At 37.1% G+C, this 26,614-nt stretch overlaps 1 protein-coding gene across 4 annotated transcripts in view; it reads right to left on the reverse strand.

The window, feature by feature from the left end:
- Positions 1–26,614, reverse strand: part of LRRIQ3 (leucine rich repeats and IQ motif containing 3) — a 416,288-nt gene that overhangs the window by 241,525 nt on the left and 148,149 nt on the right. For 2 of the 4 annotated variants that reach the window (XM_063624032.1, XM_063624031.1), the window contains exon 7: positions 15,271–15,991. In XM_063624032.1, coding sequence (XP_063480102.1) covers positions 15,271–15,991 — 721 coding nt within the window. Of the gene's footprint in view, positions 1–14,123; positions 14,412–15,270; positions 15,992–26,614 lie in introns of those variants that run through there. The other 2 variants (XR_010117296.1, XM_063624033.1) reach the window with 2 other exon arrangements.

The raw sequence follows: 26,614 nt of genomic DNA on the forward strand, positions 1-26,614 counted from the left end.
TAATATCCAGAATCTACAGAGAACTCAAACAAAATTACAAGAAAAAAACAACCCCATCAAAAAGTGGGCGAAGGATATGAACAGACACTCCTCAAAAGAAGACATTTATGCAGCCAACAGACACATGAAATAATGCTCATCATCACTGGCCATCAGAGAAATGCAAATCGAAACCACAATGAGATATCATCTCACACCAGTTAGATTGGCGATCATTAAAAAGTCAGGAAACAACAGGTGCTGGAGAGGAAGTGGAGAAATAGGAACACTTTTACACTGTTGATGGGACTGTAGACTAGTTCAACCATTGTGGAAGACAGTGTGGCAATTCCTCAGGGATCTAGAACTAGAAATACCATTTGACCCAGCTATCCCATTACTGGGTATATACCCAAAGGATTATAAATCATGCTGCTATAAAGACACATGCACACGTATGTTTATTGCGGCACTATTCACAATAGCAAAGACTTGGAACCGACCCAAATGTCCAACAATGATAGACTGGATTAAGAAAATGTGGCACATATACACCATGGAATACTATGCAGCCATAAAAAATGATGAGTTCATGTCCTTCGTAGGGACATGGATGAAGCTGGAAACCATCATTCTCAGCAAACTATTGCAAGGCCAAAAAACCAAACACCGCATGTTCTCACTCATAGGTGGGAATTGAACAATGAGAACACTTGGACACAGGAAGGGGAACATCACACACCTGGGCCTGTTGTGGGGTGAGGGGAGGGGGGAAGGATAGCATGAGGAGATATACCTAATGTAAATGAGGAGTTAATGGGTGCTGCACACCAACAAGGCAAATGTATACATATGTAACATACCTGCACGTTGTGCACATGTACCCTAGAACTTAAAGTATAATAAAAAATGTATGTATATAAAAAAGTCTTAGAGAATGAGAAATATGAAATAATCAATTATATTATTATATCCATGTATACCAGTGTCAAACAATTGGAAAATAAAATCAAGAAAGTGATTCCACTTACATTGTGACCAGAAAAGCATAAAATATTTAGACATAAATGTAATAAAAGATAGGCAAGGTCTATACCTAAAAATGATAAAATATTGCTAAAAGAAATTTAAAAAGATCTAAATTAATGGGTAGTTATATCATCTCAAAGATTATAAGATAATATTATTATGATGTCAATTTTTCTCAAATAGATCTATGGATTAATAAAATTACAATTAATATGCCAAGATCCTCTATGATAGAAATTAGAAATTAACATTTACATTTGTTTTAAATATATATTAATTTAATTCAGATTTATTTTAAATGTGTTAAATTTAAATGTTTTGAATTTATTAAAATTTAAATTTATATGAAAATGCAAAGGTCCTAGAACAACCAATATAATCTTGGGAAAACAGAACAAAGTTGGAATCTCTATTTTTCATCCCGCATAACAATTTATCCATAAATGTATTGGCTTACAACAACCACCTTATAATAGCTCATAGTTTCGTTGGGTCAGAAGTCCAGGCACACTGTGGCTAGTTGAGTTTTCTGCTTAGGTCTCACAAGGCTGAAATCAAGGTGTCAGTCAGAGCAGTGGTTCTCATTTAGGTCTTGGGTCTTCATCCAGGATCAGTGGTTGTTGTCAGAATTCATTTTATCATCACTCTTTCCCTGTGCTTCCCTCTATTTTTAAGTCAGCAATATCATGTAAAAGCGTTCTCATACTTTGAATCTGATGTTCTCTCTTGTCTCTGTATTTGAAAGGCTCATGTGATACATTGGGCCCATCTGGATAATCCAGAATAATTTCCTTATGTTAAGGTTAATTAAGCAATATCCTTAATTACATACTTAAAGTCTCTTTACCAGCACATTCACAGGTGTGCTATCTCATCATATTCATAGTCCTGGGAATCAAGGAGGGCATGGTATCTATCTTCTTGGTAGCCATAATTCTAACACAGCAGCCTTACATTACTTGATTTTAAAGATTATGAGAATTATAAGAGGAGAGATTATTAGCTTTTAACAGGAAAATGGAAACCTAATCATGAGACAGCAGAAAAGGAAACTGTGGTAAATATAAAATATATAGAATTTTATAAATATGGATATAGGAAGTTGAATGAATTAAAGCTTAAAGTCCTATAATTTCTTTGGGAAATAGATAAAGTATCTTGTTGAGAAGGAGAGGCCATAAGTGGTGTTTGAATAGAAAGCTGTACTGTTGAAGATTTTCAATGGCTCTTGTAGGTAGCAGGAGAAAAAGCAAGCAACTGTGGGAGCAGCTCAAGTTGGAGACCATAAAATTAATATTGGCATAAATCTATGGGGCATTGATTTCTTCTAGACATTTTTATCTGAATACAGGAAATGAAGATAGATAGTTGAATTGTTGCAAGATAAGGGTTGTAAGGAACATTTTAGCATAATCAAGGCAATGAAATGAAAGAACTTTAGAGACACTGGAGAGAATGGACAAAATAATAATTGAATTAAAGAACCCTGGAGCCTATACTAGAAATGAAAATAAAAGTGTATAAAAGAGGTTATTTGAAGGACGGGTGTCACCATATATTTGGAGGATATGTGTGGTGGAAGTAAAGGAAGAAAGGAGTTGAGGAAGAAAGGAGTTGAAAAGATAGATTTTGGTTATAAATAAATATATAGGAGTTGAAGATTTAAGAGGTGGGGCAGTTCCAAGTGATAAGAGGGTCTTTATATGTGTCTATGGAAATCAGTTTATTAACGTCAAGTAGGATAAAGATTGTTGGTGTCCAAAAATGTCGATATTAGGTAGTTGGGAGTGTTGTTCTTATGAATTTGGAAGTTAACAATGATTATGGCAGAAATTGGATGGAGAGAAAAAGCTTCATAAATCAAAATGATGTAAAGGCCACAGTAAATTAAGACGGTAGTATGGGAGGTCAATTGATGACCAAATAAGGACAAGTTGAAAATAATGCAATTGAATAACCACTTTATTTTCTAGCTGTTCCATGCTAAGTGATACCCTACTTCAAAATGGACACCGTGCTGCCGTGGCTTGATCAGTATCATCACTTTCTCACAGTACAGACATGAATATCTTAGAAAAATGCATGACTAGCTTTTATCTGATATATAGATTCTTTCTTTTCTTTTTTTTTTTTTTACCATTTTATTTATTTATTTATTTATTTATTTATTTTTTTAATTATACTTTAGGGTTTTAGGGTACATGTGCACAATGTGCAGGTTTGTTACATATGTATCCATGTGCCATGTTGATTTCCTGCACCCATTAACTCGTCATTTAGCATTAGGTGTATCTCCTAATGCTGTCCCTCCCCCCTCCCCCCACCCCACAACAGTCCCCGGAGCGTGATGTTCCCCTTCCTGTGTCCATGAGTTCTCATTGTTCAATTCCCACCTATGAGTGAGAACATGCGGTGTTTGGTTTTTTGTCCTTGCGATAGTTTACTGAGAATGATGTTTTCCAGTTTCATCCATGTCCCTACAAAGGACACGAACTCATCATTTTTTATGGCTGCATAGTATTCCATGGTGTATATGTGCCACATTTTCTTAATCCAGTCTATCGTTGTTGGACATTTGGGTTGGTTCCAACTCTTTGCTATTGTGAATAGTGCCGCAATAAACATACGTGTGCATGTGTCTTTATAGCAGCATGATTTATAGTCCTTTGGGTATATACCCAGTAATGGGATGGCTGGGTCAAATGGTATTTCTAGTTCGAGATCCCTGAGGAATCGCCACACTGACTTCCACAATGGTTGAACTAGTTTACAGTCCCACCAACAGTGTAAAAGTGTTCCTATTTCTCCACATCCTCTCCAGCACCTGTTGTTTCCTGATTTTTTAATGATGGCCATTCTAACTGGTGTGAGATGGTATCTCACTGTGGTTTTGATTTGCATTTCTCTGATGGCCAGTGATGATGAGCATTTCTTCATGTGTTTTTTGGCTGCATAAATGTCTTCTTTTGAGAAGTGTCTGTTCATGTCCTCTGCCCACTTTTTGATGGGGTTGTTTGTTTTTTTCTTGTAAATTTGTTTGAGTTCATTGTAGATTCTGGATATTAGCCCTTTGTCAGATGAGTAGGTTGCAAAAATTTTCTCCCATTGTGTAGGTTGCCTGTTCACTCTGATGATAGTTTCTTTTGCTGTGCAGAAGCTCTTTAGTTTAATGAGATCCCATTTGTCGATTTTGGCTTTTGTTGCCATTGCTTTTGGTGTTTTAGACATGAAGTCCTTGCCCACGCCTATGTCCTGAATGGTATTGCCTAGGTTTTCTTGTAGGATTTTAATGGTTTTAGGTCTAACATATAAGTCTTTAATCCATCTTGAATTAATTTTTGTATAAGGTGTAAGGAAGGGATCCAGTTGCAGCTTTCTACATATGGCTAGCCAGTTTTCCCAGCACCATTTATTAAATAGGGAATCCTTTCCCCATTTCTTGTTTTTGTCAGGTTTGTCAAAGATCAGATAGTTGTAGCTATGCGGCATCATTTCTGAGGGCTCTGTTCTGTTCCATTGATCTATGTCTCTGTTGTGGTACCAGTACCATGCTGTTTTGGTTACTGTAGCCTTGTAGTATAGTTTAAAGTCAGGTAGCGTGATGCCTCCAGCTTTGTTCTTTTGGCTTAGGATTGACTTGGTGATGCGGGCTCTTTTTTGGTTCCATATGAACTTTAAAGTAGTTTTTTCCAATTCTGTGAGGAAAGTCATTGGTAGCTTGATGGGGATGGCATTGAATCTATAAATTACCTTGGGCAGTATGGCCATTTTCACGATATTGATTCTTCCAACCCATGAGCATGGAATGTTCTTCCATTTGTTTGTATCCTCTTTTATTTCATTGAGCAGTGGTTTGTAGTTCTCCTTGAAGAGGTCCTTCACATCCCTTGTAAGTTGGATTCCTAGGTATTTTATTCTCTTTGAAGCAATTGTGAATGGGAGTTCACTCATGATTTGGCTCTCTGTTTGTCTGTTATTGGTGTACAAGAATGCTTGTGATTTTTGTACATTAATTTTGTATCCTGAGACTTTGCTGAAGTTGCTAATCAGCTTAAGGAGATTTTGGGCTGAGACAATGGGGTTTTCTAGATCTACAATCATGTCATGTGCAAACAGGGACAATTTGACTTCCTCTTTTCCTAATTGAATACCCTTTATTTCCTTCTCCTGCCTGATTGCTCTGGCCAGAACTTCCAGCACTATGTTGAATAGGAGCGGTGAGAGAGGGCATCCCTGTCTTGTGCCAGTTTTCAGAGGGAATGCTTCCAGTTTTTGCCCATTCAGTATGATATTGGCTGTGGGTTTGTTGTAGATAGCTCTTATTATTTTGAGATACGTCCCATCAATACCTAATTTATTGAGAGTTTTTTAGCATGAAGCATTGTTGAATTTTGTCAAAGGCCTTTTCTGCATCTATTGAGATAATCATGTGGTTTTTGTCTTTGGTTCTGTTTATATGCTGGATTACATTTATTGATTTGCGTATGTTGAACCAGCCTTGCATCCCAGGGATGAAGCCCACTTGATCATGGTGGATAAGCTTTTTGATGTGCTGCTGGATTCGGTTTGCCAGTATTTTATTGAGGATTTTTGCATCAATGTTCATCAAGGATATTGGTCTGAAATTCTCTTTTTTGGTTATGTCTCTGCCAGGTTTTGGTATCAGGACGATGCTGGCTTCGTAAAATGTGTTAGGGAGGATTCCCTCTTTTTCTATCGATTGGAATAGTTTCAGAAGGAATGGTACCAGTTCCTCCTTGTACCTCTGGTAGAATTCAGCTGTGAATCCATCAGGTCCTGGACTCTTTTTGGTTGGTAAGCTATTGATTATTGCCACAATTTCAGAACCTGTTATTGGTCTATTCAGAGATTCAACTTCTTCCTGGTTTAGTCTTGGGAGGGTGTATTTGTCGAGGAATTTATCCATTTCTTCTAGATTTTCTAGTTTATTTGCATAGAGGTGTTTGTAGTATTCTCTGATGATAGATTGTATTTCTGTGGGATTGGTGGTGATATCCCCTTTTTCGTTTTTTATTGCATCTATTTGATTCTTCTCTCTTTTCTTCTTTATTAGTCTTGCTAGCGGTCCATCAATTTTGTTGATCTTTTCAAAAAACCAGCTCCTGGATTCATTAATTTTTTGAAGGGTTTTTTGTGTCTCTATTTCCTTCAGTTCTGCTCTGATTTTAGTTATTTCTAGCCTTCTGCTAGCTTTTGAATGTGTTTGCTCTTGCTTTTCTAGTTCTTTTAATTGTGATGTTAGGCTGTCAATTTTGGATCTTTCCTGCTTTCTCTTGTGGGCATTTAGTGCTATAAATTTCCCTCTACACACTGCTTTGAACGTGTCCCAGAGATTCTGGTATGTCGTGTCTTTGTTCTCGTTGGTTTCAAAGAACATCTTTATTTCTGCCTTCATTTCATTATGTACCCAATAGTCATTCAGGAGCAGGTTGTTCAGTTTCCATGTAGTTGAGCGGTTTTGACTGAGTTTCTTAATCCTGAGTTCTAGTTTGATTGCACTGTGGTCTGAGAGACAGTTTGTTATAATCTCTGTTCTTTTACATTTGCTGAGAAGAGCTTTACTTCCAACTATGTGGTCAATTTTGGAATAGGTGTGGTGTGGTGCTGAAAAAAATGTATATTCTGTTGATTTGGGGTGGAGAGTTCTGTAGATGTCTATTAGGTCCACTTTATGTAGAGCTGAGTTCAATTCCTGGATATCCTTGTTAACTTTCTGTCTCGTTGATCTGTCTAATGCTGACAGTGGGGTGTTAAAATCTCCCATTATTATTGTGTGGGAGTTTAAGTCCCTTTGTAGGTCACTGAGGACTTGCTTTATGAATCTGGGTGCTCCTGTGTTGGGTGCATATATATTTAGGATAGTTAGCTCTTCTTGTTGAATTGATCCCTTTACCATTATGTAATGGCCTTCTTTGTCTCTTTTGATCTTTGTTGGTTTAAAGTCTATTTTATCAGAGACTAGGATTGCAACCCCTGCCTTTTTTTGTTTTCCAGTTGCTTGATAGATCTTCCTCCATCCCTTTATTTTGAGTCTATGTGTGTCTCTGCACATGAGATGGGTTTCCTGAATACAGCACACTGATGGGTCCTGACTCCTTATCCAGTTTGCCAGTCTGTGTCTTTTGATTGGAGCATTTAGCCCATTTACATTTAACGTGAATATTGTTATGTGTGAATCTGATCCTGTCATTATGATGTTAGTTGGTTATTTTGCTCGTTAGTTGCTATAGTTTCTTCCTAGCCTCGATGGTCTTTACAATTTGGCATGTTTTTGCAGGGGCTGGTACCGGTTGTTCCTTTCCATGTTTAGTGCTTCCTTCAGGAGCTCTTTTAGGGCAGGCCTGGTGGTGACAAAATCACTCAGCGTTTGCTTGTCTGTAAAGTATTTTATTTCTCCTTCACTTATGAAGCTTAGTTTGGCGGGATAGGAAATTCTGGGTTGAAAATTCTTTTCTTTAAGAATGTTGAATATCGAAAATCCGCTGTTCTGCAGCCACCGGTGCTGACACCCAGCCAAACAGGGTCTGGAGTGGACCTCTAGTAAACTCCAACAGACCTGCAGCTGAGGGTCTTGTCTGGTAGAAGGAAAATTAACAAACAGAAAGGACATCCACACCAAAAACCCATCTGTACATCACCATCATCGAAGACAAAAAGTAGACAAAACCACAAAGATGGGGAAAAAACAGACCAAAAAAACTGGAAACTCTAAAAAACAGAGCACCTCTCCTCCTCCAAAGGAACGCAGTTCCTCACCAGCAATGGAACAAAGCTGGATGGAGGATGACTTTGATGAGTTGAGAGAAGAAGGCTTCAGACGATCAAACTACTCTGAGCTACGAGAGGAAATTCAAAACAATAGCAAAGAAGTTAAAAACTTTGAAAAAAAATTAGAAGAATGGATAACTAGAATAACCAATGGAGAGAAGGGCTTAAAGGAGATGATGGAGCTGAAAGCCAAGTTTCGAGAACTACGCGAAGAATGCAGAAGCCTCAGTAGCAGATGCGGTCAACTGGAAGAAAGGGTATCGCTGATAGAAGATGAAATGAATGAAATGAAGAGAGAAGGGAAGTTTAGAGAAAAAAGAATAAAAAGAAATGAACAAAGCCTCCAAGAAATTTGGGACTATGTGAAAAGACCAAACCTACGTCTGATTGGTGTACCTGAAAATGATGGGGAGAATGGAACCAAGTTGGAAAACACTCTGCAAGATATTATCCAGGAGAACTTCCCCAATCTAGCAAGGCAGGCCAGCATTCAGATTCAGGAAATACAGAGAACACCACAAAGATACTCCTCGAGAAGGGCAACTCCAAGACACATAATTGTCAGATTCACCAAAGTTGAAATGAAGGAAAAAATGTTAAGGGCAGCCAGAGAGAAAGGTCGGGTTACCCACAAAGGGAAGCCCATCAGACTAACAGCTGATCTCTCAGCAGAAACTCTACAAGCCAGAAGAGATTCTTTCTTTTCAAAGTCTATCTTTAATTAATGCTTAAATACTCCTGTGGGTATTTTATTAACTTTCTAAATTAGAGCTTTATGGTTCCCCTTTTTTCTTTTACTCTTTCTCATTCCACATAGCAGGATTAGGGAGCTACATTCTCAATAATGACTTCACTAGTTATTGAAATTAATCAGAATGCTTTTAGGTCAAGAGAATAAAGAATCATCAGCAGAAAAAGTATCAGAATTGAAAAATTTCAGAAGTCTCCAGTTAGATTTCACTTTTTGATCACAGATTCTTTCTGTATATTGATTCCTAATCTTTATTTGAAAATATTTAGAGTAAAACTCAAAGATGCCTGTTGGGACATACTACTCACATAACCAAAACATTGCCATATTCTTATGTGCTCTACAGGTTAATACTTTTGCAGTAGCTTATGAGAGAAGATAATTCAGTTAACATACATTAGGATGCTTGTTTGAGTCTGTATTCTTTAAAAATTAATTATGGCCAGACATTCAATTTACTGTGAAAAAACTAAGCTGATTAAATTAGATTGATTTGCACTAGATTTGTATTTCAATACATCATACTAGCTTTCATTTTCTTTTCCAAAATACTTTTTTAAATTAAAATAAGTTATAGAAAATATTTCCAAAGCACACACAGACACACACACACACACACACACACATCACAAAGTATACACTAAAGAAAATGATTTTAAATTTGGAGGGGGAAATATATAATATTTTTCATATGTAATAAAGTATTACATAAAACACATCAGTAAATAGCTTAAATTGCTTATAAGTAGGAAAAGGCGAATCCTTTTTCTTATTTAAAACTCCTTTCTAGCACAGGCTTTTAAAAATGATGCTATTTAAAAATTTAAATAAAATAAGCAGTTCTGAAGATCTCTAAGTGTTTCTATACAAGCCTTAAATACGTATATACACAATTTGGCTATTTGAAATACCACTAGGATAAAACTATGGCTGATCAGCTTCAATCTAATATCAGAAAAAAATGTGTGAAAGACTTTGAAAGGATAAAATAAAATTACTAGGAGTCCTGGCTATTACACCCTTCAGAACTGTCTGTGCCTTTCAATCTCCTTGAACAATTTTACAACTCTAAATTAAGAAAAACTATGAGCAATCCAAATGATTCTTGTTTATAGAGATATGAACAATTGCATTCAGCTAAGCTATGTTTGATTATTGCCCAGTGAATATTGACTAGTTTTGCACCTATCTGTGAATTTAGTTTAGCATTTTTGATTGCCAATATCGATATAGACACAGAAGTAGACATAAACATAGACAAAGATATAGATAGATAGATAGATAGATAGATAGATAGATAGATAGATGCTCTTTGAATTCTCATAACTGATTTATTCTTTAATGAGTTAAATGATATCTTTGGCATGTGCTCATTTTATATTTATATGGGTCATGGTTATATGTTCTTAAAAATGTTCCTTGGTAATTAATAAAATTTAAATTTACTAACTAAGTTAAAATATTTTGAGTCATCAAAACTCCTACTTTACCAAATTTGGTTTAAAATTTTAAAATCTTCACCATAAAACAATTTCTATTTTTTGCAACTGTTTCAGAAAACTTTGTCCAAAGTGTGTCCTAAGAATTATTTTCTGAGATATTTCTTGAAAGGAAAGTTTTATGATAAAATACATGTGGAAAATGCAATATATCTTTCTGGTAGGAATCCTAATGGTCTTTACTTCACAACTGTCTACTGAGACTTAGAGGCTCTTTTTAATCAAGTTGATGTTTCTCAAGCAATCGCACCTTCAACTACTCTTCATAAACCTTCTGCTATAGGTACAGGAATATTCACAATCTCCTTGATCTCCCCTAGCTTTTCCTATTTTGAACTTTCCAGTTTTGCTTATCCTCTTCTCCTTGCCTCACCTCTCTACTATAATGGTCTCCCCTCACCTCTGTGCTTTTCCAATGTGAATCAACAATTGTACTTCTCCTACTTCTATTTTTGTAACAATTGAAATGTATGCTTATGTTTGCCACTGGACTGTGAGTTCTTAGAGGATCAAGAATATCTTATTCATCTTTGTATGGCAGGGCAAGGGAGAATTTAAGTGAAGTAACACTCCGGTTTAGTTAAACCTTCTCTTTGAAAGTTTTGATTTTGGAGTAGCAAAAAATGCTGCCCCCAAATATGGCAAATTGGTACACTATGTATTTTAAGCCGAAAGAAACTGAGAAACTTGAAGAAGCAGAAAGATTGCTCTAAACTTCTGCCTCCTCTCTTTTAAATACTATGACAAGTGTCATGCTTTAAACCAGGAGGGAAGGAATATTACATAGAAAGGCCAAGAAGAATCTGAACAAACAGGCCTTGCTTGGTACCCCTCATCCCCAGTTCATTACCATTAGGTCATACCCTTTTCTTTTTGTTCCAATCATACTTCTACAAAATTGTCTATTCTTCATCAAATCTAAGCATAAAAATAGTTGTCCCTGAGTCTTCATTTTAGAAAGCTTCTAGGTCACATAGCATTTTGATGAAATAAATTTGTTATGCCTTTTTCTTGCTAATCTGTCTTTGTTATAGAAGTGTCAGCCATAAACCTATTAACGTAACCGAAATTTTAATTGTCTATTCGTAGTGTTTGTGTTATTGCTGGTATTATTATATAACTCTGCTAATCTCATTGCTTTTTGCCATATTTCCCACCTCAATTTTCAGTTTCTTGGGCCAAATGATCTTTATGTGCCTACATCACCTGTAAGATAACTCTTCAAGAGCTAGAAATGAATTACTACTTGAATTATTTGAATTGAAGGTAGGTACTACTTAGTAGAAGCACCAATGATCACAGATGGACAGAAAAAAAAATGTGCAGGACAAATTTACTGCCATGAATTAAGCACTTGTACTAAGAAGTTTACTTAGTCTAATGATTAGTGAAGCTACTTTCGTAACTTGGTTAATTACATTTTTACTCTATGTTTAATATTATTCTGATTATTTATCTTCATTGTAAAAGCATTTAGAAAAAACATACATTGCTTCTTATTCTAAATGACTTAAGTATTAAGTACAAATACATAAAAAGCACTCTCTTCTCAGTGGTTGTTATATGACTTAAATGAGTTTATATACAACCTTTACTAATTGGGGTTCTCACCTATTTTCCTCAAGAAATATGTGTTGAATAAATTTGTTAACTAGGTACTATACTGGGCATTGAAATAGAAAGATGGAGCAAATCATACAAAGACTTGATTATTTTCTTGAGGGGGTGGGGCCAAAATGTCTGACTAGAAGCAGCGATGATTGGAGGCTGTCATCAAAAAGAACCATAACCGCCTGGGAATCCTGCACTGGCAACTGAGGTATGCAGGGTCTTCATCAAAACTGACTAGGGCCAGGCGAGGTGGCTCACACCTGTAATCCCAGCAATTTGGGAGGCTGAGGGGGGCGGATCACCTGAGGTCAGGAGTTGGACACCAGCCTGGCCAACATGGTGAAACCCTGTCTCTACTAAAAATAGAAAAAATCGCTGAGTGTGGTGGCGGATGCCTGTAATCCCAGCTACTCAGGAGGCTGAGGCAGGAGAATCATTTGGGAGGTGGAAGGTGCAGTGAGCCAAGATCGTGCTGTTGCACTCCAGCTTGGGCAACAAGAGTGAAACTATGTCTCAAAAACAAAACAAAACAAAACAAAACAAAAACAAACAAACAACAACAACAACAAAAAACAAGAACTGACTAGGTAGCTGGTGTGACCCATGGAGAGGAAGGAAGAGCAGTGTGCTGTGGTGGCCCACCTAAGAGCCACACGGGGCAGGGAGCCCCCACACCCCAGTCAAGGGAGGTGGTGAGTGTGCTACCCAGCCTAGGAAACCATGCTTTCTCCACGGAACTGTGCAACCCAAAGATTGGAGGATCCCACTCATGAACCCATGCCACCAGGAAGCCGTGCAGATTCTCAACAGCCACTCAACTAGAATCTGCTTAAGCCTCCTAGGGGAGGGGCAACCAGCACCACAGCTGCTGCTGCCTACTGTCTAAGCTGCCTGAGGTCCTTAGGGGAGGAGCACTAGCCAACACTGGCACTGATAGCTGCCTAACACATTAAGCTCCCAGGCCGGGTATAGGGCAGCAGCCATCTCTATAGCTCCAGGATATGCTTTTCCCCTGATGGAGCCAGGGAGGCTGTATGGCTTGGTCCCAAGAGGTATCCCTAACAGCCCAACACACCAGCTGTGGCAGACTGCAGCCAGAATACCTCTTTAGGCCTGACCCTGGCCCATCCCTCCTCACTGGGTGGGGCCTCCCTGCAGGAACTCCGACAACTCTAGCCAGGGTCTCAGGGACAGAAGTCTGATCTCCCTGGGCCTGAGCCCCTAGGGTGAGGGGTGGCCACAGTCTCTGCAGACCAGCAGACTTAGTCTTTCCTCCTGCTAGTTCTGAGGAATCTGGGCAGCCCAGACAAGTGGGTTTCCCCCCAGCAAAACATACTTTTCACCAAGGGATGGTCAAAGTGCTTCGTTAAACAGGTCCTGCTCCCTGTGTCACTCGACTGGGTGAGACTCTTAAACAGGGATTGTCAGACACCCTATACCAGAGCATTCCTACCCCATCAAAAAACCCCATCAAAAAGTGGGCAAAGGATATGAACAGACACTTCTCAAAAGCACACATTTATGTGGCAAACAAATGTATGAAAAAAGCTCAACATCACTGATGATTAGAGAAATGCAAATCAAATCCACAATGAGATAGCATCTCACACCAGTCAGAATGGCGATTATTAAAAAGTCAAGAAACAATAGATGTCAGTGAGGCTGTGGAGAAATAGGAATGCTTTTACACTGTTGATGGGAATGTAAATTAGTTAAACCATTGTGGAAGACAGTGTGGTGATTCCTCAAGTATCTAGACCCAGAAATACCATTTGACCCAGCAATCCCATTACTGGGTATATACACAAAGGAATATAGATCATTCTACTATAAAAACACATGCACACGTATGTTTATTGCAGCACTATTTACAATAGCAAAGACATGGAACCAACCCAAATTCCCATCAGTGATAGACTGGATAAAGAAAATGTGGTACATATACGCCATGGAATACTATGCAGCCATAAAAAGGAATAAGATCATGTCCTTTGCAGGGACATGGATGAAGCTGGAAACCATCAACCTCAGCAAACTAACACAGGAAAAGAAGACCAAACACTGCATGTTCTCACTCATAAGTGGGAGTTGAACAATAAGAAAACATGTATATAGGGAGGGAAACAACACACACTGGAGCCAGTTTAGAGGTTGGGGGTGAGCGGGGAGAGGGTATTAACACAAATAGCTAATGCGTGCAGAGATTAAAACCTAGATGATGGGTTGATAGGTGCAGCAAACCACCATGGCACACGTGTATCTATGTAACAAACCTACACGTTCTACACTTATATACTGGAACTTAAAGTAAAATAAAAAAAAAATTAAGAATTAAAAAAAAGACTTCACAACCCAACCATGCAACTATGATAAAAGCTCTCTGGTTATAACTGGTAACATTGAGATTCCAATAAAGTATATAAAATCACCACAAAATTAAAGAGACTAATTCAGACTGGAGGAGCAGTTGATAACAGATTAAAAGTGAAAATGCCATTGAGTTGGTTGCTAAAGGAAGGGTAATAAAAGGATAAATTTTACCAGTGGTCGTGCAGTTCATGCATTGTATGATGAGAGCAAGTAGGTGCGAAACAAGGTCACACACAGTCAAGAAGCAGCCACTTGTGAGGCACTTACCTGGATAAAAGAGTGTCTTTTTCTTCACACATAGGCACCACCTTCTCACCAATTAGAATACAGCAAAGCATTCTGATTTGCACAATAACATAGAGGCTTGTGTTGCATAATAATATCTAGATAACATTAACATTGTGAGCTTGTAGTGCTTTTGAGGAGTACATATTTGAGAAAAAAGGGGATAGTATCAGTAAAGTCATAGGAATAAGAGAGTATAAAGTTGGGTAGGGAGTAGAGAATAGTCTCTTTAGAGCAGAGTGCGGCTAGAGGGAGGAGGCAGGAAGTTATAGCAGAAAATTTAGTGTGAGGTAAGTCTAGACTAGAAAGAACAGAGCACATTGTCTGAAATGCCATTTAGAGCAAATTCAGTTCTATTCTGTGAACATCTGCAATCTATTAATATATTTAAATAGGAAGTGATGTGATCAGAACTTTATTTTAAAGACAGTTGAGGTTTGTAGGCCAGAGAAAAGACTTGGGTTGAAGAAAAGATGAAGAATAGGAATGAAGATCTCAGTTGGAAGAATAATGTGAATTCGTAGAGAGATTATGAGAGCCTAAGTTAGAATAGGAGGAGTCATATTGACAAGGAAGGATCCTTTTAAGACTCCTTTTAGAAGTAAAGTGAGTAGAAAAACATTAGTTATTGGCAATGAAGACTTTCTTGCAAAAGGCTGAGCTTGATAGCACTGGTCAAGAGGCTGATGATGATGCCATTTGTGATAATAAGAACAACTCGTAACTAAGAGGTAGATAGGTTTTGTTGCACAGGTGGAGAGATGGGGAAAGACAGAGTTATTTTATTGCCTTATCTTTGGTAATATATTAGTACATTATTTGTTCTTTGTTTTAATTTTTCAAAGTAGAATGTACTATGTTATAAACAGAATACTAATTATTAGATCTTAAAATTTAGTATGCAACATTCACATGTAATTGATTTAAATGCTTCTATTATATCTAAATTGTACTTACCTAACTTTTTTCATTTCTTTAAGTAAATTCCTTCCATATTTTTCTGCTTTTAGTTTTTGCTTAACAATCAGGCTTTTCTCTTTTAGGACGGCCTCATTCTTCTTCAGTCTGTCAATTTTAAGTAGTCCTCTGGTCAAAAGAGTGCGCTCATTATTTAAGTTTTGAACTAATAAACGCTCTGCAGCCTTTTGGGATTTTTCTTTTAGAAACAGAGCTCTTCTCTCTCTAGCTTTTTCAAGGTAGTTGAATCTGTTTTGCCAAACTTGTCGTAAACCGTTCTGAATTGTCTCTTTATTTTCTTCGATTAGTTTTTGCGTAGCATATTTTTTCTGATTCAAATGTTCATTAACGGTTACTCTTACTCTTTCTCGAGCAACTTGTGCCATGGCTACAACTCTTACTTTTTCTTTATGGCATTCCTGCTTCTTTTGTTCTGTGTAATATTTGTCAATATCACTAAATGTTCGGAGTTTCATACCAGCTCCTTGTGTTGCAAAAAACTCTTTCATACTCCTCTCCAATCGTATGTCTTTTTTAATGATTGGCTTTGGATGAGTAGTAAAGATTGGCTGAGGATACGCAGGAAAAAAATCTTGTTTTTTCTCTTTCAATACTGCATTATTCTTCAATGAACCTGAAGTATATATGGGTAGTTTGAAAACTGATATCCTAAAACTGGTATCCAATTTTTCATCCACAATTTCATCTTTAGATTCCTGACCTACATCAAACAGAAGACAAATATTACACATTATACAAGAGCTAAGCACATTTTATTTTCTGTACAAATATGTCAATAAAGTTGATAAGAACCTGTTATTTACTTTACCAAGAAGAACTTTTTCAAAGTACTTTTCAACTTGTGATTTAATAGTAATTTTGGAGAAGAAAATCACTATTAAAACATTTTCACATAGAAATGCACTGAATCTAACTCTTATATTTTCTGTATTATCTTCCACAATTACTTAACTTGCACTGACTCAATAGCAGCATCTGATCACATACTTAGTACTACTTAACCACACATACTATTTTTTCATATAGTTTGCTAAAAGAAACAAAGTTTAATTAAGCAAAGAATAATTCATGAACTGGGTAGCACCGAGAACCAGTGAAAGTTTAGAAAACTCTATGTAATAAATGAGCAGGGAGTATTTATAGATAGAAAATGGAAGAAATATAGAAACAGCTTGATTGGTTATGGTTCAATTTTGCCTTATTTGGACGTAATCGTATCAGTTGGTGGCCTGTGATTGGCTGAAGCTTGGCTGCTGTGATTGGCTATGACTTAGTTATCTTTTACAAAAATATACCCCTAAGTTAAGCTTTCAGTTTGTTTACATACTAAGTTAGGTTGCAATTCATTATGTAAGGACTCAAGGAACAGAGGCAGCCTTAGGCCACATTTAACAAGTTATTATTATGTCATATTTGCAAAGGGCATTGTAATCCATTTTACCTCATTTTTCTTAACTCTGGTGGAAAATAATAGCAGCCATGAATTGTTTTTCCCTTTTTTGGACAGAGAAAAATACTAAAACTCTTAGCTTCCTTTGCTTTCCTTTGTGTGACCATGGGCTAAGTCCTTTTTAATAGAGTGTGAACACAATTGCTATGTGTCATTCCTTGTCCAAGGGATTGTTTTAAGAAGCAACGTGCACCTTCTTTCCACTACGCAGAGATGAGAATGAAACCCCAAAAGATGGTAGAACCATAAGATAGAAGCTGCCTGCCTGCCTGAATCACTTGTTGAAAAACCTACTCACGGACCAGAATCATCCAAGTTGGGTCACTCATGAAGCCAGAAATCAAAAGTAACTATGTTTCAGTCTGGGTCTATTTGTCACTATACCCAACCTAATTAATACAATAAATTGAATCACATTGTTGTTTGCATATTTACTTTTTGACAAACCTATTAATGAATTCAGAATCAGGTGACAAATACAAGTATAAAAGTTATGCTTGTTAATTTAGGAGAAAAAGATGTTTCCTGATTTCTTCCACTTATTAAAATTACATTCCTGCTAACTCTAGTCTACAAGGGTTTGATCTTCCCTAGAAAATTACCTTGTCTTTATGTGTAAAAATGTCAAATATGATGCTGGTGGTTTTATGGAAGTTAAGAGAACTATGAAGAAGGGTAGGGCTTATGGTCTAGACGGACAGTAGAAAATAATTGAATAGGCAAGATTTTCATGAAAGGCTACAGGAGTATCAGCATTGGAAAAGTAAGTAAATTCTACAGCAAAGTAGGAAATCAAGTCTAGCAAATAGAAAAGGCAGTCCATCAGGATACAAAGCCAAAGTGTCCAGAAATAAACACTAAGTATGTGTGTCCAAAGCAAGAGACTGGAGAGCCAAAGAGTCAAAAGTCAGAGTCTCTCATTAGTTGGTTGAACATAGTCCCATTAACACTTTTAAAAGTCTCCTAATTTCTTTCTCTGTTTTCAGAATCTCTGTTTCAAGAAATCACTCACTGCTATAATATTTATCTTTCTTAAATAGGGTTCTAACAACATTGTACCTTACACACAAACAAAGGAAGACAAAATCTTTATGGCTTTCCACCCACAGGCTGAAGAATAGTTTCCACATTTGGCCTAGGATTATATAATACCAGAAAAGAGCGACATATTTTTCCCCAACACATGCATCATATCTTATCATCATTGGGCCTTTACTTCTATTATTTTATGTTTTGCTCAGTATGCTGTTTTTCTTATCTATATCTGTTCATATTTTATGCATTCTTCCATGTCTTTTCACATGTCATATTTTCCTTATTGCTTAAAAAAGAATTGATATGTTTTAAACTATCACATATGTTTTTCCTGATAGAATTAATCATATTCCACTTACATTAAAGCTCTATGTAGTAGTTTTTAGCTATAGGATTGAACTTGATATAACCTTCTTATGAGTAAGGATCTACTCCTTTGGTCTTTGATGCTACATTCCCAGCCCCTAGCCTACTATTTTGCAGTTTGGTTTGTGCAGCAATGTAGTTTAGATGTGTGTCCCCTCCAAATCTCATGTTGAAATGCAATCCCAAATTTTGGATATTGGGCCTAGTGAGAGGTGTTTGGGTCGTGGGGTAGACCCCTCATGAATGGCTTGGTGCCCTCTCATGATAATGAGAGAGTTCCTGTTATGGTAGTTCCTATGAGAGCTAGTTGTTTAAAAAAGCCTGGCACCTCCGTCTTCATGTGATATGCCAGCTCCCACATCACCTTCTGCCATAATATTAAGGGAAATTTATAGCACTAAATGCCCACAGGAGAAAGCAAAAAGATCTAAAATTGACACCCTAATATCACAATTAAAAGAACTAGAGAAGGAAGAGCAAACAAATTCAAAAGCTAGCAGAAGACAAGAAATAACTAAGAGCAGAACTGAAGGAGACAGAGAAACAAAAAACCCTTCAAAAAATCAATGAATCCAGGAGCTGGATTTTTGAAAACATCAACAAAATAGATAGCACTAGCTAGACTAATAAGAAGAAAAAAGAGGAGAATCAAATAGATGCAATCAAAAATGATAAAGGGGATATCACCACCGATCCCACAGAAAATACAAACTACCATCAGAGAATACTATAAACACCTCTGTGCAAATAAACTAGAAAATCTATAAGAAATGGATAAATTCCTGGACACATACACTCTTCCAAGACTAAACCATGAATAATTTGAATCCCTGAATAGACCAACAACTAGTTCTGAAATTAAGGCAGTAATTAACAGCCTACCAACCAGAAAAATTCCAGGACCAGATGGATTCACAGCCGAATTCTACCAGAGGTACAAAGAGGAGCTGGTACCATTCCTTCTGAAACTATTTCAAACAGTAGAAAAAGAGGGAATCCTCCTTAACTCATTTTATGAGGCAAGCATCATCCTGATACCAAGACCTGGCAGAGACACAACAAAAAAACAAAATTTCAGGCCAATATCCCTGATGAACATTGATCTGAAAATCCTCAATAAAATACTGGCAAACTGAATCCAGCAGCACATCAAAAAGCTTATCCACCACTATCAAGTCAGCTTCACCCTTGGGATGCAAGGCTGGTTCAACATATGCAAATCAATAAACATAACCTAGCACATAAACAGAACCAATTATAAAAGCCACATATTATCTCAATAGTTGCAGAAAAGGCCTTCGACAAAATTCAGCAGGCTTCATGCTAAAAATGCTCAATAAACTAGGCATTGATGGAACATATCTCAAAATAATAAGAGCTATTTATGACAAACCCACAGCCAATATCATACTGAATGGGCAAAAACCGGAAGCATTCCCTTTGAAAATCGTCACGAGATAAGGTTGCCCTCTCTCACCACTCCTATTCAACATAGTATTGGAAGTTCTGGCCAGGGCAATCAGGCAAGAGAAAGAAATAAACGGATTTCAAGTAGGAAAAGAGGAAGTCAAATTGTCTCTGTTTGCAGATGACATGATTGTATATTTAGGAAAACCCATCGTCTCAGCCCCAAATCTCCTTAAACTGATAAGCAACTTCAGCAAAGTCTCAGGGTACAAAATCAATGTGCAAAATACACAAGCATTCCTATACACCAATAAAAGACAAACAGCCAATTCATGAGTGAGCTCCCATTCACAACCGCTACAAAGAGAATAAAATACGTAGGAATACAGCTAACAAGGGATGTGAAGGACCTCTTCAAGGAGAACTACAAACCACTGCTCAAGGAAATAAGAGAGGACACAAACAAATGGAAAAACATTCCATCCTCATGGATAGGAAGAATCAATATCATTAAAATGGCCACACTGCCCAAAGCAATTTACAGATTTAATGCTAACCCGATCAAGCTACCATTGACTTTCTTCACAGAATTGGAAAAAACTACTTTAAAGTTCATATGGAACCAAAAAAGAGCCCACATAGCCAAGACAATCCTAAGCAAAAAGAGCAAAGCTGGAGGCATCATGCTACCTGACTTCAAACTATACTACAAGGCTACAGTAAGACAAACAGCATGGTACTGGTACCAAAACAGATATATAGACCAATGGAACAGAACAGAGGCCTCAGAAATCATGCCACATATCCACAACCATCTGATCTTCAACAAACCTGACAAAAACAAGAAATGGGGAAAGGATATCCTAATTAATAAATGGTGCTGGGAAAACTGGCTAGACATATGCTAGCTGAAACTGGATCCCTACCTTACACCTTATACAAAAATTAACTCAAGATGGATTAAAGACTTAAACCTAAAGCCATAAAAACCCTAGAAGAAAACCTAGGCAATACCATTGAGGACACTGGAATGGGCGAAGACTTCATGACTAAAACACCAAAAGCAATGGTAACAAAAGCCAAAATAGACAAATGGGATCTGATTAAACTAAAGAGCTTCTGCACAGCAAAAGAAACTATCATCAGATTGAACAGGCAACCTACAGAATGGGAGAAAAATTTTGCAATCTATCCATCTAACATAGGGCTAATATCCAGAATCTACAAAGAACTTAAATAGATTTACAAGAAAAAAACAAACAATCCCATCAAAAAGTGGGCAAAGGATATGAACAGACATTTCTCAAAAGAAGACATTTATGTGGCCAACAAACATATGAAAAAAAGCTCATCATCTCTGGTCATTATAGAAATGCAGCACAAAACCACAATGAGATACCGTCTCACACCAGTAAGAATGGCAATCACTAAAAAGTCAGGAAACAACAGATGCTGGAGAGGATGTGGGGAAATAGGAATGCTTTTACACAGTTGATGGGAAGTGTAAATTAGTTCGACCATTGTAGAAGACAGTGTGGCGATTCCTCAAGGATATAGAACCAGAAATACCATTTGACCCAGCAATCCCATTACTAGGCATATGCCCAAAGGATTATAAATCATTCTACTACAAAGACACATGCACATGTATGTTTATTGTGGCACTGTTCACTATAGGAAAGACTTGGAACCAACCCAAATGCCCATCACTGATAAACTGGATAAAGAAAATGTGGCACATATACACCACAGAATACTATGCAGCCATAAAAAAGGATGAGTTCATGTTCTTTGTGGGGACATGGATGACACTGGAAACCATCATTCTCAGCAAACTAACACGAGAATAGATAACCAAACACCACATGTTCTCACTCATAAGTGGGAGTTGAACAATGAGATCACATGGGCACAGGGAGAGGAACATCACATACTGGGACCTGTTGGGGTGTGATGGTTAGGGGAGGGATAGCATTAGGAGAAATACCTAATGTAGATGATGGGTTGATGGGTGCAGCATACCACCATGGCATATGTATACCTATGGAACAAACCTGCACGTTCTGCACATGTACCCCAGAACTTAAAGTATATATAAAAAAAAAGAGGCCTGATAGAGGTCCTTCACCCTCTACCATCATGTGAGCACACAGCCAGAAGGCACCATGTATAAACCAGAAAGTGGGTTTTCAACAGACACCAAATTTGTTGGTGTCTTGTTCTTGGACTTCCTAGCCTCCAGAATGATTTAAAAAAATCTGTTGTTTATAAGCTACCCAGTTTATGGTATTTTGTTATAACAGCCCAAATAGAGCCCCAACCCCCGGTGTGGCTTTATTTGGTAGTGGGGCCCCTCAGAAACTGATTAAGGTTAAATTCGGTCATAAAGGTGAAACCCTGATTGAATCAGGTTAGTGTTCTTATAAGAAGAAATATCAGATAGCTCACTTTCCCTTCACACTATGCACACATATCAAAGAAAGGCCACATGGACACAGCAAGATGGTGGTTTTCTAAAAGGCAGAGAGCCCTCACTAGAAACTTACCATGTTGGCATCCTGATCTCAGACTCAGACTCCAGAATTGTAAGAGAACAAATTTCTGTTCTTTAAGTCACCCAGTCTGGAATTTTGTTATGACAGCTTGAACAGACTAACACAAAGGAAGTTCCCTCTCCTGAATTTTTAAGTAAAGTTGCCCAACTGGTATGCTGCGGCAAACTAGTGTGTTATTAATGGATAATAGGAGTGCTCAGAGACATTGATCACCCTGGGATGGTCATTTATTTCCATTTTATTTCAATTTTAATTCATCCTAGCATGTCAATAATTCTTCTAATTTGGAGAGGGGAGGATAATGTTCCTAGAATGTCCAAAATGTGACCATTTGTCCAGTCTTGGGTCTCATATCTCAATTTCATTGTGTTATTAATGTAACAGATATCAATTTCCCCCATAACCTCCCAGCAGCTACTTAAAATTACATATGATCTCAGTGAAGGATTAAGTAGCTTCTGGCTTCCTAGAATCACTTTGATTCATTCACCTATTAATTCATCTATCTATCCTTCCATCCATTCATTCATATTTTAGTAGCTTGCAAATTCTATGGAAATTCAGGGATCACAAATATAAAAGTTATTATTCAAACTTTCTTTAGTTCTTAATTTTTTCTGTAAATTTTGTTTTCCTTTGTGTTTGAGAGTTGTTTTCCATGAATATTAGCAGTCTGTCTTTATTCGTAAATGTTTTCTTTGTTAAATATAGAAGTCCAATAATAATATAATGCGTGAACAGTGTATACATAAAATTGAATGTTTGTTGTGTATAAGACACTTTTCTAAACAAAATACATGAGGTATTTACTAAGAAATGCACTATCCCAGGGCTCATGAAATTTCTATTCTAGTGGAGAAGCCCGATAACAAATTTATAAATAAGAAAATACCAAATAGAAATAAATGCTCTGATAAAAATTAATTGGCAGTGAGAGGGTCTAGTAATTAGATTGGGTGGATAGGAATGGGTTTTTAGAGGATATCTGATTTAACACTAGAGGAGAAAAGATAAGTAAGAACAAGCAAGGAGAAAATCTGGGGGAATGAACATTCCAGAAGAAAAGGGAAGCTAATGTAAAGGCAGTAGACAGAAGCACATTTAGCCTGTTAGGGATACAGAGAGAAAGCCACCTGAAGTCCACTAAGTAAGAGGAGAGTGGTGCTAGAGATGCTCACAGAGGTAAGGCAGGGGCCAGATTCTATGCGGCATTGCAGGTCACAGAATAAAAGCTTTGGATTTCATTCTGAGATTTGAAGCCGTTGAAGTAGGGGACTGATATGGTACGTGTTTTACCATGAAGGCAATGGATTTGAATGTGGACCATAAAAGTCTCAGTAGGGGACTGGTTAAGAGGCTACTCTAGTGGCCCAGGTAAGACTTTCTGATAGGAAGGGCCTAGCCTAGATGAAAGCAATAAATTCACAGAGAAGTAGAAAGATTTGGCATATGTTTTACAAGTATAGTCAGAAGGGAGTGCTGATAACTTAGATGGCAGAAGTGAGAAAGAAAAAAATCAAAGATGAATGGTAGCATTTTGGCTTGAGAAACCAGGTAAATGGTGATGCCATTTGTTGACATGGGAAAAACTGGAGGAAAAGCAGATTTGGTGAGCTAGAAGAAATATTTTTATATGTATTACTGTTTTGCAGTTCATACTTTTCATATTTAAACACATAACTAACATTTTCCTAATTCAACGTCATATTCAAATTAAGTTAAAAAATCATTTAAAACTTTCACCAATACAATATCATTTTAAAGTATTTTATTCTTAAAATAAAATCATTTTGAACAAATACCATTTATTTCCATTTACATGATTCCTAGTAATACTGAGGTTAAAACTGAGGAAAATGACACCTTTGCATCTTTTTTTTTCTTTCTTTCTTTTTGAGACAGAGTCTCGCTCTGTTGCCCAGGCTAGAGTGCAATGGCATGATCTCAGCTCACTGCAGCCTCCACCTCCCGGATTCAAGCAATTCTCCTGCCTCAGCCTCCTGAGTAGCTGGGATTACAGGCACACACCACCATACCTGGCTAATTTTTGTATTTTTAGTAGAGATGGGGTTTCACCATGTTGATCAGGCTGCCCTCAAACTCCTGACCTCATGATCCGCCCACCCTAGATTCCCAAAGTGCTGGGACTACAGGAGTGAGCCATCATACCCACCTTGCATACTTTTTAAATAATAATACCAGATAATACATGAAGTACAGGTTCTCCTTTCTCCAGCCATAACTTCCACAAACTGAATTTTTTGGCACAAAGGTAACCAAATGGCTTGTTTTAGATATAGTATTAAAGAAAAGCTTGCTAAAAAGCAATTATTCTTATATTTGTACCCTATATGTAACTCTCAACTTAAGAGCAAAACAACTGGATCATATCAGCCAATTTGCTTTCAGTTTTCTGAACAGATAGTTGGATCTTCTGGGACTCAGAGGAACACAGAAACCAGTACCATTTGTGGTCAACAGAGCTTGTTTGATTCTTCTGAATGTATTGCAGATTTATGAACCATCTGTGAAGAAACAAATGGTCCAAACCTATTTAAAATCAGCATAGCTGTGATTTGAATGCTTACAAGTGGGTCTGAAGCAGTTGCTTTCCTCAGCAAACTGGCCTGACACCTTCGCACAAGCTTATAGCCTTATGTGATACATAAGCTTTAAGTTTAGGTGAAGCAAAGAACAGGAAAATAAGGAAAATGAAACGAATATAAGGAAGAAAGCAGTGGCATAAACTTCTGTCATGTACTGAATTTTTCCTGATTTGCTAGATGCAAAAATTTCACTTAACTTATCCCAATGGTTGCAATTTCTCCCTATTTTCTTAGTAGCAAATGTTTTCAATGAAGTCTCCCATTACACATACACATATACTCTGGTATAAATGACTTATCTAAGATATGGTACGAGATCACCATAATAAAGAATATAGTTTATGAAACATCTTACATCTCACATGTAATAAAGCTCTACTGGGGATTTATTGTAATAGGATAGAAAGTTACAGAGATGCACAGGAGTTACCCCTCTCACTTTACATCTTTAATCCATTTCTGAAAATTAGACATTCTGTAAAGAAGTGCTATCCTGGAGCCTATTTCTCTATATTCTACATGGGAAAATTGTAGCACATTAAATGTTAACCACCAACCCTTATTTGATTTCTAAAAATGAAAATAGAGCATTATAAACATTAAAGCAGGAAAACACACTAAAACATGAATTTATAAGTACCGTTCATACTAATGTAAAATTTACTTAAAACATTGCTTTTTGATTATCAGTTATTAAGGCTGCTTACAAATAGTATCCATTGCAATGATGTGGCTGTTAGTGACAACGTCTCAAATAGCCATACCTATTGTTGACATTTGGCGTGCTTTAAAAGTGCCTACATATGATTTTAAAAACATCCGTATTGAGATATACTTAATATCCCATATTAGTGGTATATTAAATGATTAAAGTGTACAATGTAATTGTTTTAATACATTTATAGAGTTGTGCAACCATAAGTATCACCACAGTCTAGGTTTAGAGCATTTTCATCACCCCAAACAGAAACCCCATACCCATTAGAGTCATTCACCATCCCCTGTCTTCTACCATCTCCCCCACCTTAAGCAACCACTAATCTATTTTCTGTCTGCCAGATTTTCCTATTCTGGACATTTCTTATAAATGCAATCGTACAATATGTGGTCTTTTATAAGCGGTTTCATTATTCTAAGGCAGTAAATTATAGCTTTATGATTTGTTCCCTTTTAAAATTTGCCTTTTATACAGTTTGCCTTCGCCACTCCACCCTGCGTTCTACCTGTCTGGTAATTTTATGTAGAACAAAATATTTAAACCAATTTCATACCTGGCCATAAATAGGGGAAAAAAAATAGACTGGCAAGTTTGGCTTAGGATTAAGGTCAAACTTTCTACAGGTTCCTGAATAACTATGAATCTGTCCCTTAATAACTATATTATTTCCCTTTTCCCAAGCTTACCATTTTTTTCATCTTCTAAGGATCATGATGCTTCAATCTTTTTTTCCTCTAAGATCAGGATCTTAATTTGAAGATCTAAATTTCTCTACCTGATATCTGAGGTCCAAATCTGTGAGTTCCACCAGGACTGCGCTGACTACGTAAGTCTTACTAGTCCGATGTCCACTGAAACAATGCTTTGGATCTAACTTTCTCTTTTTTTGAGCCATTGGACAGCTACAGCCACTGTTGGATAGTAGTTAGGGTGAAAAACCAGGAGCACAATCACTTGCATGTCTGAAATGCCACATCCTATCATTTCAGAAAGTAACTTCATGAAAGTTACTTAAATTCACGATGCCATAGTTTCTTCACCTATAAAATGGGAGAATGAAAGTGCCCACCTTACAGATTTGCTGTGACAGTTGAGTGAAATCTGCTTGGCACTGAGGAAGAAATTTTAAAATTTAGCTGTTCTTCTTATATCAGCTCTCAATTTCATTTTTTGATCTACAACTTCT

The sequence above is a fragment of the Symphalangus syndactylus genome, chromosome 12 (assembly GCF_028878055.3).
Source record: "Symphalangus syndactylus isolate Jambi chromosome 12, NHGRI_mSymSyn1-v2.1_pri, whole genome shotgun sequence".
In the NCBI taxonomy this organism is placed as follows: domain Eukaryota; kingdom Metazoa; phylum Chordata; class Mammalia; order Primates; family Hylobatidae; genus Symphalangus; species Symphalangus syndactylus.